This window comes from Stenella coeruleoalba (genome assembly GCF_951394435.1).
Source record: "Stenella coeruleoalba genome assembly, chromosome: 4".
NCBI classification, from domain to species: Eukaryota; Metazoa; Chordata; class Mammalia; order Artiodactyla; family Delphinidae; genus Stenella; species Stenella coeruleoalba.
In genome coordinates this window covers 117181093-117198180 of record NC_137149.1, presented here as the reverse complement: position 1 = coordinate 117198180, position 17088 = coordinate 117181093, and the positions used below count along the sequence as shown (strand labels likewise).

General features: G+C 38.4%; 1 protein-coding gene and 1 pseudogene across 2 annotated transcripts in view; one reads left to right on the top strand and one right to left on the bottom strand.

Annotated features, from left to right (window-relative positions):
- The window catches only part of DCHS2 (dachsous cadherin-related 2), a gene marked incomplete at both ends in the record, with an annotated part of 285989 nt that overhangs the window by 140460 nt on the left and 128441 nt on the right, over positions 1-17088 (bottom strand). Inside the window, one exon of the mRNA XM_079920434.1 lies at positions 6757-6948. Coding sequence (XP_079776560.1) covers positions 6757-6948 — 192 coding nt within the window. The remainder of the gene's footprint in view (positions 1-6756; positions 6949-17088) is intronic.
- Positions 13137-13441, top strand: LOC307186188 (peptidyl-prolyl cis-trans isomerase A-like; annotated as a pseudogene). The gene has a single exon. The product of its transcript is annotated as a peptidyl-prolyl cis-trans isomerase A-like (transcript).

Genomic DNA, 17088 nt, shown 5'->3' with positions numbered 1-17088 from the left:
GATTAGGAACATGTGCTGTGAGTAAATATTGCATAGAGTAATGATGACAGATGAAGACTTCACCCTGTAGAAATGCACAGTTCATCACAGAAGAAATTTACAAAGATTACGCTGATAACAGAATAAACCCTTCACACTGGATAACACACACACACGCACACAAGTTGCTTGCTCTTATACATTCTGACGCAAACACTAGGGACACTGGAGGTAGTTTCAGGTCCGAACAAGGTGAAGATTAGGAAGCTGTTAAAACCCTATGGTTTGGGGGCGGGGAAAGACTCTTCTAAAATTTATCTTTAAAAATGCATCACCAGGTCTGCCCCCAAGAGAACCTGCCTCCAGGCTGACTGAGTGTGCAGCTCCCTTCTGGAGCCCCCGCCACTGGGAACCTTCATGATGGGCAAGAAGGAGAAGACAGCCACCAGCATGGAGAAGAAGTTGTCCAAGTGCTGGGGAAGGAGGAGACCCTGAGGCTCTGATAGCCCATTTCTAAATGCTAGATGCTAAAAAAGACTCAGACAATAGAAACACTGTGATCCCCCACTCACCGATGTTGAATGTGTCATTCTCTGCTCATTCTGAGAAAGATGAATTGATCCTATCACTACACAAACCTTTGGGTCCTGAATTTGGCACCCAAGACCTGGGAGCAAATCAAATCATCAGGAGGTCCTTTAGGTCAAAGCAGGTATCAGGTGGTAGCCTGGAAAACACAGCTAATTCTTCTTGGTGGTTTCCACAACAGTACAAGGGATTACATCCAGGACAATGACATGTATGCCTTTAATCTGGGCACATTCACATGGAGTAAGCTGTCACGATGAGGGATGGGGCCACCCCCAGGCTGGGCTGCCAAAGATCCGTCACTCCCCAGAGGACCATATTCATCTGTGGAGGCTACTGGAAAAGTTCAACAAAGGCGGACAAACACACCCTACATTTAAATAAACTCCAACTAAAGTCTGAGGAAGGAAGAAAAGGAAAATGGGTGTGGACTCAGAGTACCCCTTGGGGAATAGAGCTCACTCCAAGAGCTGGCGTTTAGGCAGGTGTGGTTCTGAATCATCAGACACTGTTCCTTGGGGGTGTCTGTGACGAGGAATTGGAAGAGAGCCTGAAGGGCAATGATTTTGATTAACTGTACTTCTATGACACCTGGGTCAGAGAAGAGAAAACGTAAGTGAGACTAAAAAAAAGTGAAACCCAAAGGTGATAACAAGCGGGGATGTGGGAAAGCCGGCATCCAGGAGCCCCTGGAGGGGGTTAAAGTGGCGGATGTTGAAGATGGGACCATGATCACCATTGAACAAGAGCCCTCCACCACAGGCAACAGGAAGGAGGAAGAGGGTTCAGACAAAGCCAGTGGCCTCTGATGGAGCCAGGTCCTCATTCCAAAATCATATTGGTCCAAAAGCACAGGCTGCTCTACGTTTATGGGGCTTGTTTGAAGCAGGTGACTGCCAGTTCATCCCCAATGACTTGTACTGCCTTGATTTCTACAAGATGGAAGAATGGAAGACTTTGGTGAGATGGATCCAAAAACAAAGAGCATCTGCAGGAGGTAAACTTGGAGAATGATGGAGATGAGTTAAAAGACTCAGAAGGAAGAGAGAAAGATGAGGAAGATGATGACCAAAGAGGAAAGTGGGGAGGAGGGTGAAGAGGAGGTAGGTGCACATTGGTGGCGCCTGACCAACAGTATGTGGACTCTACCCAGGACTGAGCAGTACTGAGTGAAGTTTTCTTGGGACGCCGGGGCCTGACACAAAGGAGAAGAAAGTGCTGAGAGTAGCCCATACCATGACCCAAACTTGCTTTGATGATTTAAGATGCTACTCTGGACCAGAAGTTAAACTGAGTAGTGAATTCCCTGAATACGACTGAGTGTTATTTCCAAGAAATTGGAGTGAAACAAGGTGGCTGCAAAGATTTTCTTTTGTGTAGTCTGATGCGTACCAGGGTTCAGGTCAGCCCTTTGCCATCCTCTCTGGAAAGACTCTGCACCAGGGCAGCGCATTGGCTGCATCTTCCTTTTCTGTATCCTGATGCTTTGACATCTGGGGCCTTGCTTGTCCTGGAGGGACTGCCAGGGGGTCAGGCGAGAATGCTTTTCCAATGTAAACCAACACTCCCAACCACCTCCTTTACTGGCTTTCACACTCTGGGCCACTATTCATCTGCCCTAATCACCCCACAGCCAGGTACCAGATAAATAGAGACAGGCTTTGTGCCCCAGGCCACTGAAATTATTCTATCTAGCCAGTCTTAAGCTTGCTTATTCTGCCTCTCCCATTCCTTCCCTTGGAAACCACAATAAAGGCCCCTACCCAGAGTTTCCCTCTCCCCCTCTGCCTCCTGACAAACCCAGTGCTTCCCGTTGTGCACACACCATGTACACTCCCTCCCAGAATGTGGCATGCTCCTCCTCTTGGGATCTGTGAGTATAACAAACTGTTTTTTCAATGGCAGTTGTCTCCTTACTCATATCTGAATAATAATAAAATCTATATTAAAACCAGGAAGGGTGCAGACCAGTTCCCATGTCTAAAGGAGCTGGGCCTAAGATATCACCTCAACAGGAGGATGAGACCTTGAATATGAAGTACCCACAGGAAGGATGTTTCTATTCTAACAAAACTGGAATATGTTGTACTTTGTTGAGTGTTTTCCATCTACAAAACAAGGAGTTTTTACAGAAGAATATTCTAAACATATAAACACTGTACAGAATATTCACGCACATCATCGTCTATAACAAAATACCATAGCGGGATGGCTTATAAACAACAGAAATTTGTTTCTTACAGTTCTGGTGGCTAGAAGTATGTGATCAGGGTGTCAGTATGGCTGGGTTCTGGTGAAGGCCACAACTTCTTGCTGTGTCCTCAGACAGCAGAAGAGGTTAAGGAGATCTCTGGGACTTCTTTCCTAAGGGCACTCATTCCATTCCTGAGGGCTCCACCTTCATGACCTAACCACCTTCCAAAGGCCTCACCTCCTAATATTACCACCTTGGGCTTTAGGATTTCAACATATGAATCTGAGGGGTACACAAACATTCAGACCATAGCAATCATCGACCTGAAGATTGTCTCTTCTTTGATTTCTAAAAACTAGCAAAAGCTGCTACACTGTCTATAAACACTTTCTCAGTTATCCTGAAAATAAAATACCTTTTAACTGGAGAAAGAAAAGCATCTCCTTTGTTCAATCTTGGAAAGCTTTATGGAGGGATGGTGTGATTAAAGATGAACTTGAATTTGCAATAGAGACTGGAGAGCTGAGAGGGAAAGAAGGTATTCTTCATAGAGTAAGTGTGTAGAGTAGGTTCAATATGGAAACAGAAAGAAATAAGCAAGGAGGTTTAAATTAAATATGTAGGTTGATTTTTCATTCCACTGCCAATGCTCCTAATTAATGCACTACTTTTTGGCAGTAAAAAATTTCTGGCATAAAGTAATCTTATTTCTATTAAGATAATTTCTACATACACTTTTATAAAATCATCCAAAAAAACCAACTAATTAGAAACAGATGTTCAACTACTGCAGTATTGGATTTAAACTGGTTATGGACTCCTTTTAAAATTGTCTCAAAGTCTATTAAGAATATATTTCTGAAGCCTTGGATAAATGTTTGTGTATGCATATATTGAGTTTTAAATAATCATATAGACTTGAATTAACCTAAACTCCTCTGTTTACTCTTGCTTTTGTTTCCTACTTCTTTTCTTACATTGAAGCAAAAATTCCTGAAACCACATAGAGAGGGGTTGTTAAATCTAAGCAAATACATCATGGTAATTTTATTGAGTTAAATGACTTTATTTTCATGTTTGTCTCTATGTGATTACTTGTAATAAATATATTTAGATTCATCTTTTCCCATCAATTCGTGTCTTAGGTAAATTCTCCCACTAATTTCAAAAGAGAAAGATTAGACCAGAAAGGTGTTAGCAGTACCAATCTACACAAGTAAGTAGTAGGCAGATAAGAAAAGAAATAAGGAAAGTCTCCAAAATAGACTAAGTGAAAAAAATGTGTAGAACAGTGCATAAAGAAGACTGCCTTTGCTGTAATGTAATAAAAGTTGAATAAGCTGTTTCTAAAATGTACTTGGAAATGTAAATGGTCAGGAACAACCAAGGCAATCTTGAAAATGAAGGACAAAACTAAACAAATACATGATATCATGACCTATTATAAAGCTAAAGTAATTAAGAGAATATGGAGTTAGTACAAAGGTAGACAAAGAGGTCAGAAATAGGGTGTCCAGAAATAGACACACACATATACAGTCAAGTGATTCATGACAAAGGTGACACTACAGCTCAGTGAGGGAAGAGTGATCATTTCAGTAAATGGTGCTGAGTCAACTGAATATCCATATTGTGAAAAAATAAATGTTCCTCCCACTAGATTGAAATAATAAGTGTAAAAAGTAAAGCAATAAAATTTTTGGAAGAAAAAAACAAGAGAATACCTTCATGTCCCCAAGGTAAACAAATACTTCTTAAAAGGACAGAAACAGTATTAGATGTAAAGGGAAACAAATGGATAAACTGAGTTTAATTAGAATTAAGAATTTCTGTTCCTCAAAAGACTCCACTAAGGGAGTGAAAAGGTAAGCCACAGAACTGGACAAGATAGATGCATAAATATATCCAACAAAGGGCTTCCATTCCAAAAGTGTAAAGAATTCATACAAATCAATAACAAAGAGAAGCCAATAGTACAATAGAAAATGGGTAAAGAATTAGACACTTCACAAAACAAGTTATACAAATAGCCAATAAATATATGAAAAAGTGCTCAATTCATCAGTCATCAAAGAAATGCAAAGTAAAACTCTAATGTGATACGCTACTTCGCAGGTACAGAACTGCTATAAGTAAAAAAACATTAAACACCAAATGTTGGGGAGGATGTACAACAACTGAAATTGGTGGGAGTATAAACTGGTACAATTATTTTGAAAATTGTTTGATTTTCTTATGACATAGCAATTCCATTCCCAAATATATACCCAATATAAATGCTTATATTTTTTCAATAAATTACATGTATAACACAGTTAATAGAAATACTATTTGTCATAGCCTAAAATGGATTCCATCAATTACAAAACAGATTAAAAATTATTGTAAATTCACATAAAAGAATAATATAAACCAATGAGAATGAATGAACTATTGCTACACGCAACAGCAAGAATGATGCTCACAAATAATGCCCTGTAAAAGAAACAATAAAAACACATACTGTATGAATCCATTCACTGAAAGCTTAAAAATAGGCAAATAATATTTGGTATTAGAAGTCAATAATGATTATCCTTAAAGGGTGGGAAGGATGGTCACAGTAAGGGGCTGAGAGAGGGGTTTCCAGGGTACTGGTAATGTTTCTTCATCTGCTTCTATGTATGTTTTCATTCTTCAAAAATCCATTGAGCTGTACACTTATGATTTGTGCAATCTTCTGCATGTACTTTATACGTTAGTTTAAAAGTTTACTCAAAAAAGACATAAAAGCCAAATTGAAGGTGCCCCCACTGATCCAAGATGGTTCAATTAATATGAACATCAGAAAAGATAAGGTCAGTAACGTACAAAACATAACAAATATACAAAAAATACAAGAATTTATAACCAAACTAGGAAAAAAATCATCAGTAATGTTTGGAGATGGTAAACGCACCAACTCATTATTATAAAAACTGATAAAGTGAAAGAATCAAGCATTATACTGCCTTTCCTGTACGAATTATATTTCAGTGTAATCAAATAGTTGATGAGAGAACATTCTTCTTTTTTTTTTTTTTTTTTTGCGGTACACGGGCCTCTCACTGTTGTGGCCTCTCCCGTTGGAGAGCACAGGCTCCGGACGCACAGGCTCAGCGGCCATGGCTCACGGGCCCAGCCACTCCACGGCATGTGGGATCTTCCCAGACCAGGGCACAAACCTGTGTCCCCTGCATCGGCAGGCGGACTCTCAACCACAGCGCCACCAGGGAAGCCCTTGAGAACATTCTTCTTAATTGAAGTATTTCAGATAATAAATGCAAAAGGAAAGACAGAATTCAAAAATCACCCTACTGCAACCCTTAATGAAATAATGTTATGTGTCTGCTGATGTAATAAGAAGCACAGAGCACCACCTATATAAAGCCAAAACTAATCAGTCTCTGGCTCAAAATGCCAGTTTATAGGAACTACAATAAAAGAACACATTAAGTGAATCCTAAGGATGTAATCAGCCACATTTAGAATATGGAAAACTTACAAGACAATTGATCTGATTTTTTTCCAAAAATAAATATTGTAGGAGAAAAGGTAAGGGGGATGAGTGGGGGACTAACTGTTACAGATTGAAATTTAAGGAATACAGCAATCAAATCCATTCGTGGACTTATTTGGATCTTGATTTAAACATGCCAACTATTTCAAGACATTTTTAGGTAATCCAGTAAATTTTAAATGGAATGGATATTAGATATTATTACAGAATTACTGTTAATTTACTATAGTTGTGTTTTAAAAAAAAAGTCATTATCTGTTAGAGATATTATTGAATTATTTGCAGATGAAATGATATAATGTCTGGTATTTGCTTCCAAACACTCCAGCAAAGGAAAGAGGTAGTGATTTATGAAACAAGATTGGCCAGTTGTTGATTGATAATCCTTGGTATTCTCTAATATACACACAGTGGTTCACTTTTGAGTATGTTTAAAATTTCATACATAAAGACTTACCCCATCCTTAGCTTTCACCAAGAGATCGTAGGTGGCTGGATCCCTTTCCCTGTCGATATCTTGAGAAACACAGATTTGCCCATCATGTGGGTCTATCTGGAATGCTTGAGGTGCTTCATAGCTTTGGAATCCAGCATAAAGAGAATATTCAACAAAGCCATAGAGTCCTGCATCTGCATCAGAGGCTTTTACCTGTGAGACAGGAGGTTGATCAGTGAGGAAAGAGAAATGCTAGCATCACCTTTCAATGGATCATGAATCACTATCCTGATGTGCACAGCCAAGTAGCCCGCATAGCTATTCACAAAGTGTAGGCTTTGGTTTTCTCTTTCTCTTCTCTTACCTTCTGTGACAACTCACCCTCACTGTCCTCCTCCCTTTGTGAGGTCTCCTTTTCAGTCTCCTTTTCTATTCCTATACTTTCACATGATCTCTGAAAGTGTGAGTTCCTTGGTCCATTTGCCTTCTTATTCCACTCACTACACCTAAGTGATTTCATCCAATCTCAAGGATTTAAATCCATATACTAACCACTTGATAACATACCTGTGGATTCCCACTCATACCCAAGCCCTTCAGGTGATGGGCTCAATGCTCGCCCTCACCTTTTCAGAGCAACAAGGGAAGGACAAGGAAATCAGGCACAATTACTAGTAATCCAACCCAACTGACAGAATTCACCCTGGAGCATGAGATTTGAACTTCCCAAGCCAGATTTCCTTCCAGGGGTAATGCTCCCATCAGAGTCCCAACAGTCATGCAGACTGAACACTACACAGAGGCGCCCTGCCCAGCGGCTGCATGGGGGTGAAATCCAGCCAGTGCTCTGCTTGCCAACAGGTGCACTTACATGGAGCTGTAACTGCACAGTGGAAAGGGCACCTTTCTCTTTGACCATAAATACCATTTATGTTAGCGGTTGTCATATGCCTGGTAGGAAAGACGAAGCAAGTGGAATTATGAAAACACTTAACTGATTTACACTAACTATGGGAGTATATAGTGAGAAATACAACAGGCTATTTATAAAACTCAACATATTCTTGAGCTCATAGGCTTGGTATAATTCTTTTGATTTGCAACCTAATTAATAGTAACAGCAAACATCTAAATAGAACTTACAATAAAAGAAGCACCTTAAGGGAAGATCGACCAAAAGAAGAAGAAGAAGGAGAAGGAGGAGAAAGAAGAGGAGGTAGAGGAGGAAGGAGAAAGAAAAAAAAGTAAAAGAACTATATGCTACAGAACAGGTACTGTTCTAATTGCTAAACATATATTACATACTTATAACCTATAATGAATTCCATTTTACAGATGAGAAAAGTCAGGCTCAGGGAGCTAAAGTAACTTGCCAAAGATCACATAGCTAAAAAGGGTCAAAACTACGATTCAAATCCAGGCAGTTGAACAGCAGACTACACACTCCTAATGATCATGCTATCCTGCCTCCTGTGTCACCACTTGTCATTTCGTCATTTCATCCTTTATTTACTGAAAAAACACTCCCGAAATCCCCTGACCTTCCTTCAGGGAAGAAGTTGCTAGATCAGGTGTAACATCATTCCAAGTAACTGTTTACCTCATATGCATGTGGCTTTCTCACCAGAATATCATTAACATGAAAAAAGGCAATTGACAGTGATGCCTGTGCTCTTGAGTCTTAGCTGAACCTTCTATTCCCCATGGCCAAATTCCAACTGAGTTCCAAACAGTAGAAAAATAAAGAGTGATGGCCACTGAAAATAAAAGAATTAAGCAGATCAATTCAGAGAGTTCAATGTCCAGCTAACAGACGTTCCATAAAATGAGTACAGAGACAATGAAAGAAAGGAGCAGCTCTTGTTTGGTTCATAGGCCCCCAAAGCCACTACGATAGGGGAGAAGGAGAGAGTGGAAGAGGCACTCTGGTTTTTAGCTTCCTCAGCCCAGAAGTTAGGTTCAGCTTACATTTCACTGGCCAGAGCTAGTTACATGGCCCCAACCTAACTCAGAAGGAGACTGGGAAAAGTCAAGGATCTCATAGGCATTTGGTGAATACAGTCTCTACCACAAGTGCCACTTCATCTCTATAGGAAGACACACATATAAGATTATGTAAGTCACCAGTGGCCTCTCTATGTAGTGAAATTTAAGTAAGTGGAAAGTCATACCCTGAGAAGCCTCCCCAGTGTTATCCTACTACAGATTTCATTTTGGCAGTCCTACATATTTCTGTCAGGCTTTTTGGAGGGAGGTGAAATAGAAGACAATCAATCACCTACAATACCTACTGTTCTCAATTAAACCTAGATTGAAAAAATATCTACTTTTCATCAATACAATGTATATGCAGAAGCTAAACCTTAATTATTATGCTGCCCAAATGAAACCCCATCCCAATAACATGTTCAACAAGCACAAGTTCTCAAGAAGCCCGCCCCTTCGTTCTACTATATCTTGAACATATAACTAGAATTTGACTTTGGGGGTTATCTGTGTAGCCTATCTCAATCAGGGGCAAGTTTGCCCCCATGAAGACATTTGGCACTGTTTGGAGACAGTTTTGCTTGTCACACTGGGGAAAGGGTGCTACTGGCATCTAGTGAGTTGAAGCCAGAGATGCTGCTAAACCATGCAGAGAACAGACTCCACAACAAAGAATTATCTGACCCCAAATATCAATAGCACTGACGTTGAGAACCCCTGCACCTGATGAAATGCTTAACAACTGGCAATATTATTTCCCTCTTTAATTTTTTTCAGCTGATGACACAGTCTTTAAAATTTATCTTCACTCTCATCTATCGCATATTCATGGGCAAAATTATTCATCCTGTGCAACCAGCTAACATGTTTGTGAGTTACTCTTCTTATCAGATGGGCTGAACCAGGAAATCCACAAACTTCCTCACTACAAAGAGCTAAATTCCAAGTACATTTGGTCTACTCCATTCTGTCAGCTGTTAATTATTTAGTAGCCTCACGTTCCCAAAGACACCAAATATATCTTCTAAAACCATATGGTATTCTCAATAACTTTGGCTTGATTGGAAGATAAATACAATGACGTTTAAATTCTAAAAATTCATTCTCAGCCTGTAATAGCACATATTAACAAATAATGTGGCTTATATAAAACAAGTTTCCTTATTTCCACTTTCAAGACCTTTGTTGTCATCTGGACTTTTGGCAAAGCAAAATGTATGGAGTCAAAAGTAGGATAAGAGTACTGATCTCAATTTATGTTAGCAGTTCAGATCCTGAGTTTCAGAATCATGAAGTTAAAATGTATTCCTCCTTGTTTTTACTCAGCTCCCTAAAACTATTGGCCTAATATACCAGAACAGCATTTTCCACCCACTAATAATTGGTTTTGAATGTCTACATATAATTTGGCATTTTTAAGAGGTCTACATTTTCCAATTTCCATTGACTTACACATAAAACTTAGATAATTTGAAATAATAGAAAATGGAAATGGCTTTGCCAAATCTTCAAGAGAAAATCCTGATTAGTAAGTAAATAAGCTCAGTGGGCCCTTTCTTTGGAGATAGCAGCTTAAATCAAAGAAAGAAGCATCTGGTCAGAGTCTATTATCACTATCTTATGGTGCTAAACTGGGGATCTAGAGGAGATCTTGGGAGGATCTTATCCTTGAATCCACTCAAAGAGCCACACTACAGCACCCTCAATGCCATCCTTGTATTCCTCCTCTCAGTCTCAATTTACCTGCTTTTGACTGAGAGGAATTTGATAATTTTTACTTTAAACTTATTCTCAGAACTGTTCTCCCTTAGTTTGATCTTTCACAAATTTAATGCAGACATTATAAAGATGCAAGAAATTAATAAAATATTGATATCTCCCTGATTCCATTATTAGCTTCCTGAAATTTAAAGAATTTTTACCACTTCCTTCATTTTAACATCTGGTTAAGGATTTTTCCATATGAATGTGTCACGGAGGCAGGGACAAATTGAGAACACTGGCTCTTGAAAACATGTTTTCATATTTCACAAACAGATTGGATCTATTTCCCTTCCCATCACCAGCATAGCCTCCCTCTACTTCGGAAGATATCCTCTTCAACAACTGGGCACCTTCCCAGCCAATCACACTGGCACCCTGAAACCCAAAACTCAACCCAGAGTCATAGATAGGGTAATATATTGTTAGCAACACTGTCCTTTACCTGTTGCTGGGCAATCATATCACACTTAATTCATTGATGTCTGTACAAAAGCCTCAGAGCCCAATCAAAAAAATGAGTGATAAACAAAAAAAGTCCTAGGGAAAAAAAAAAGTGGCTGCACTTAAAATTTAAAATTAAATAATTCACTTTAATGTGTTCTTACTGTAATTTCCAAAATTTCTACCATGAGCATAAACCAGTTTGAAGAAACAAGGTTATTGACACAACATACTTACACACAGAACTTGAAATAGAAAAAAAGGAGAAAAAGGAATCACAAAATAACTTCTTACATTGAAGTGCTTGGCCAACCATGGATCCTACAGCTAAAACAGGATTATAATATTTCAGTGGAAGCTGGATTCAGGATTGGGGACCACATGGAATCAAGTATGCCACTCTCTGAATACAGTTTTGGCAAGTTCAACCAGCGACCAAGTCTAACAATCAAGGCTGGGCCCTTATTTTCTACACCACTCAGCTGTTCACCACACAGTGAATCATCTCCTTCTCACTGAAGCACTTCTTCATCAGACACCACACTGTGACTCTCTTTCTCCTCCTATACCTCACTGACCCCCTTCAGTTTTCTTTACTGCCTCTGTGTTCTCTTTCTGACCTCTGAATACTGCAGTGCCCTGGAGCTCAGTCTTAGGGCCACTTTGCTTTTCAATCCACAGTCATTGCTTGTACCAGGCTGAAAGGTGGTCCCCAAAAAGACTTGTCTGCTTTCTAATCCCTGGAAACTGTGGATTTTACTTTATTTTACAAAAGAGTGAATATTACCTTATATTGCCAAAGATGTGATTAAGGATTTTGAGAGGGGTTTATCTTGGATTACCCAGATGAACCCTTAATCCAGTGACAAGTGTCCTTACAAGAAAGAGTCAGAGATATCCCACAGATAGAAGAGGAGGAAGCAATGTGGCCTTGTAGGCAGAGACTGGAGTGATGCAGCTACAAGTCAAGGAGCACTTCACAGGTAGAAGAATCTGGAAAAAACAAAGAACGGATTTTCCCTTAGAGCCCCAAGAGGGGCCAAAGCCCTGCTAGATTTTGTACTTCTAACCTCCAGAACTATGAGCAACAACAATTTCTGTTGTTTATAGCCACGAAGTTCATGGTTATTTGTTATAGAAGTCCTAGGAAACTAATACATACCCTGAGTGATCTGACCCAGCCCCAGGGCATTAAACCAACATATATTCCCCCAATACTTGGACTTGCACCCCAGATTCATGCATCATCCAATTACACCTCCTCTCAAGTGACTAATAGGCACTTCCAATGTACTATGATCAAACAGAATTCTTAATTCCCACCGCTCCAAAATCTGCTGTCCTCCCAGTGTTTTTAGTGAATGGCACCACCATTCACTTATTGTTTTGGCAGCCAAAGAGATACTACTGAAACGACACCAAATCATGTCACTCTCCTGCTCAGAATCTTCCAGTGGCTTCTCATATTCATAGAATCCAGCTCTTTCATTTGACCTCACCTCCCACTTCTCTCTGACTCACTCACTTCCCTCTGGATACACTGATCTCCTTGATGAATCCACCAGCTTGTATAACTTACTCCCTCACTTCTTTCAAGTCTCTGCAAGCACCATCTAATCCCCCCAGAGGCCTTTCCTGATCACCTTACACTAGAGTGTCACCCTCACCTCTGCTATCCTCTGTCCTTGCTTTGCTTCTCTTCAGAGCACTGATCTCTATACTTCATTATATGTTTTTATGTATTTGCTTATGTAATATTTGTCTTCCCCACTGGAATTACATCACTCTTGCTCCCTGCTACATCTCCAGCACCCACAACAGTAGTACCTGGCTCAAGATGAAGATGTTCTAAAACTTTGTTGCAGGAATGAACGAATCTAATATTGTACATAAAATGCAAGCATGTTTTAGAAATAGCTTTTATAACTAATCTAATCTATTTTGACTTTAGAAAAATTGCATAAGTATAAGAACAAGATAGCTTTACAGATACCAGGGCCACCCTCCTGGAGCTTCATGGTGCTGCCCAGCCATGGTCACCCCCACCACGCTCTTTGACATGGCCACTGCCAGCAAGCTCTTGGGCCACGTCTCCTTTAAGTTGTTTCCAAACAAATTCTCAAGGACAAGCAGAAAACTTTTGTTCTGAGCACTGGTGAGAAGGAATTTGTTATAAGGTCTCCTGCTTTCAAAGAATTATTCCAGGGTTCATGTTCCAGGGTGGTAACTTCACATGCCATTATAGCACTGGTAGCAAGTTCATCTAAGGGAGAAATTTGATGATGACAATATTATCCTGAAGCATAGGGACCCCGGTATCTTATCCATAGCAATGCTGTACCCAACATTAATGGTTCCAAGTTTTTCATCTGCACTGCCAAGACAGAGTGGCAAGCATGTGGTCCCTGGCAAGGTGAAAGAGGGCATGAATATTGTGGAAGCTATGGAATGTTATGGGGCTAGGAATGGCAAGACCAGAGAAAACATCACTCTTGCCCACTGTGGACAACTCTAATAAATTTGACTTGCATTTTATCTTAACCACCACACCATTCCTTCTGCAGCTCAGGAGAGCACCCATCATCCCTGTCTGCATGCATCCTCTTATAATCTCTGTGTTCTCATGGCACTTCTTTGGGTTCCATATTTTCCTTGTCCCCCTCCAAGTCTTGCTGGACTGCAGAGTTAAGTTTATGATTATGAAATAAAAATTAAACAACAACAACAACAATAAAAGACCAAGATATTTCATAACACCCATCAAACACTCACTGAGGAATATTTTTTATTCCTAAAACACAATCCATTAATCAATCTATATCATCATAGAATAAAATCCAAAATGCTAAAACTTGCAAAAGAAGAAAACTATCCTCAGGCATGTGGAACTATTCAGAAATTGGAAACAGAACTGTATTTTATTTTCATTTTTTTAAATGTATTTTCAGAGAAGTCAATAGAGCTGTTAGATGAATAAACTGAACATATACTCTCAAGTTACAATTTAAAAAAGTTACTTTTCTGATAATTTTTTTATTGCCTTAACTGAGGAATGGGATTAATCCTACTACTTATTGCCCTTCTCACCACCTCCTCCCCAAAAAAACAGCCAAAGGAAATGTTGTGAAAAGAGACCAGTGGGTAGGGGTGGGGTGGTAACTTGTTTTATGAGTTATTACAAAGTGTTAAATTAAAAAAGTGTGATCTCAAAAAAAAAAGAGAATTAGCAGGCAGTTCAGTAGAACACAAAAGTAAGACCTGAAAAAGATCTTGGCAAACTTATTTTATTTTTTTATATATTACAAAGAAAGCATCATAAACCACTGAGGAATGTGGGTTTATCCACAAAAGTTGCTAGAAAAATTGGCAAAGTACATGGGGAAAAAAATCAAGTTTGCTATTAACCTCACACCAAAATAAATTCTACACAGATATGTTAAATGTAAATAATGAAATCATTTAAAGCACAATGAATATATAGGGGAATTCTTGGCTGATTCTTACATTGGAAAGAAATTTCAAAGCAAAAAAGAATTACAAAACTAAAACAGATGGACAGAAATCACAAAGGGAGAAGTCAATACAATGACTACATAACCGTTTAAAACTCCACTATGTCAAAAATACCACACACAAAAAAATTTCAATGCAAATTGGTTATGACACCTGTAAGAAATGTAAAAAAATAGTTAATATGGAAATAAATTTTTAAAATAAAAATACTGATGTCTCATTACTAAAAATTTAGACAAAGGACATAAACAAACAATTCACAGAATAATAAATGTGTGTAAGATTTTCAACATCACTAGTAGTGAAATAGGTGAAAAATAAAATAATATGTTTCAAGTACTGGCAATTATTAAAATTGGTGACCATTAAAATAATTGGCAACTATTAAATTAACAGCAAATTGGCAATCATTAAAATATATTAAGTGTGGCAAACATGAAATAAATATGCTCTTTTTTTTAAACGTCTTTATTGGAGTATAATTCCTTTACAATGGTGTGTTAGTTTCTGCTTTATAACAAAGTGAATCAGTTATACATATACATATATCCCCATATCTCTCCCTTCTTGCATCTCCCTCCCTCCCACACTCCCTATCCCACCCCTCTAGGTGGTCAGAAAACACCAAGCTGATCTCCCTGTGCTATGCGGCTGCTTCCCACTAGCTATCTATTTGACGTTTGGTAGTGTATATGTGTCCATGCCACTCTCTCACTTTGTCACAGCTTACAGATCCCCCTCCCCGTATCCTCAAGTCCATTCTTTAGTAGGTCTGTGTCTTTATTCCCATCTTGCCCCTAGGTTCTTCATGACCTTTTTTTGGTTTTTCTTTTTAGATTCCATATATATGTGTTAGCATACAGTATTTGTTTTTCTCTTTCTTACTTACTTCACTCTGTATGACAGACTCTAGGTCCATCCACCTCATACAAATATCTCAATTTCATTTCCTTTTAAGGCTGAGTAATATTCCATTGTATATATGTGCCACATCTTTTTTATCCATTCATCTGATGATGGGCACTTAGGTTGCTTTCATGTCCTGCCTATTGTAAATAGAGCTGCAATGAACATTTTGGTACATGACTGTTTTTGAATTATGGTTTTCTCAGGGTATATGCCCAGCAGTGGGATTGCTGGGTCATATGGTAGTTCTATTTTTAGTTTCTTAAGGAACCTCCATACTCTTCTCCACAGTGGCTGTATCAATTTACATTCCCACCAACAGTGCAAGAGGGTGCCCTTTTCTCCACACCCTCTCCAGCATTTATTGTTTGTAGATTTTTTGATGATGGCCATTCTGACTGGTGTGAGATGATATCTCATTGTAGTTTTGATTTGCATTTCTCTAATGATTAATGATGTTGAGCATTCTGTCATGTGTTTGTTGGCAGTCTGTATATCTTCTTTGGAGAAATGTCTATTTAGATCTTCTGCCCATTTCTGGATTGGGTTGCTTGTTTTTTTGATATTGAGCTGCATGAACTGCTTATAAAGTTTGGAGGTTAATCCTTTGTCAGTTGCTTCATTTGCAGATATTTTCTCCCATTCTGAGGGTGTCTTTTCATCTTGTTTATGGTTTCCTTTGCTGTGCAAAAGCTTTTAAGTTTCATTAGGTTTTGGTTTTATTTTCATTTTTCTAGGAGGTGGGTCAAAAAGGATCTTGCTGTGATTTATGTCATAGAGTGTTCTGCCTATGTTTTCCTCTACGAGTTTGATAGTGTCTGGCCTTACTTTTAGGTTTTTAATCCATTTTGTGTTTATTGTTGTGTATGGTGTTAGGGAGTGTTCTAATTTCATTCTTTTACATGTAGCTGTCCTCTTTTCCCAGTAACACTTATTGAAGTATGCTCTCATTTTTAAAGCCTATCTGTAAAGTAACTTTGTTTTTACCATATACATATGGTAAGCATTCTCCCAAACTTAAAAATATACCTTAACGCAGTTAGTATATTTCTAGGACTATATGTAGACAAATATTTGTATAAAAGACATATAATGTAGCATTATTTATTCTAAAACTGAAATTCCCACAATTAAAGAATTATTAAATAAATTATAAATTCATCCATAAAGTAGAATTCAGTGTATTCATGGAAACTGTGTCTATACATAAAGACATATATTAAGTAAAAAAGAAAAAAGGCAAGTAAAAATTATATATAAAATATCCCATTTATGAAAAAAATCCAATATATAGAATAAAAATTAAAAGGAAATAAACCAGAGGAGGGAACACTTCCAAACTCATTTTACAAGGCCAGCATTACCTTGATACGAAAAGCAGATAAGGACACTAGAAGAAAAGAACATTACAGGCCAACATCCCTGATGAATATAGATGCAAAAATCCTCAACAAACCATTAGCAAACCAAATTCAATAATACATTAAGAAGATTATGCACTATGATCAAGTGTGGTTCAACATCCACACATCAATCAATGTTATATTCTACATTAACAAAATGAAGGATAAAAATCATGTGATCATCTGAATAGATGCAGGAAAAGCATTTGACACAAAATTCAACATCCATTCATGATAAGAACTCCCAAAAAATTAGGCATAGAAGGAACATATCTCAATATAATAAAGGCCATATATGACAAGCTGACATATATGACAAGACCATATATTACAGCTAACA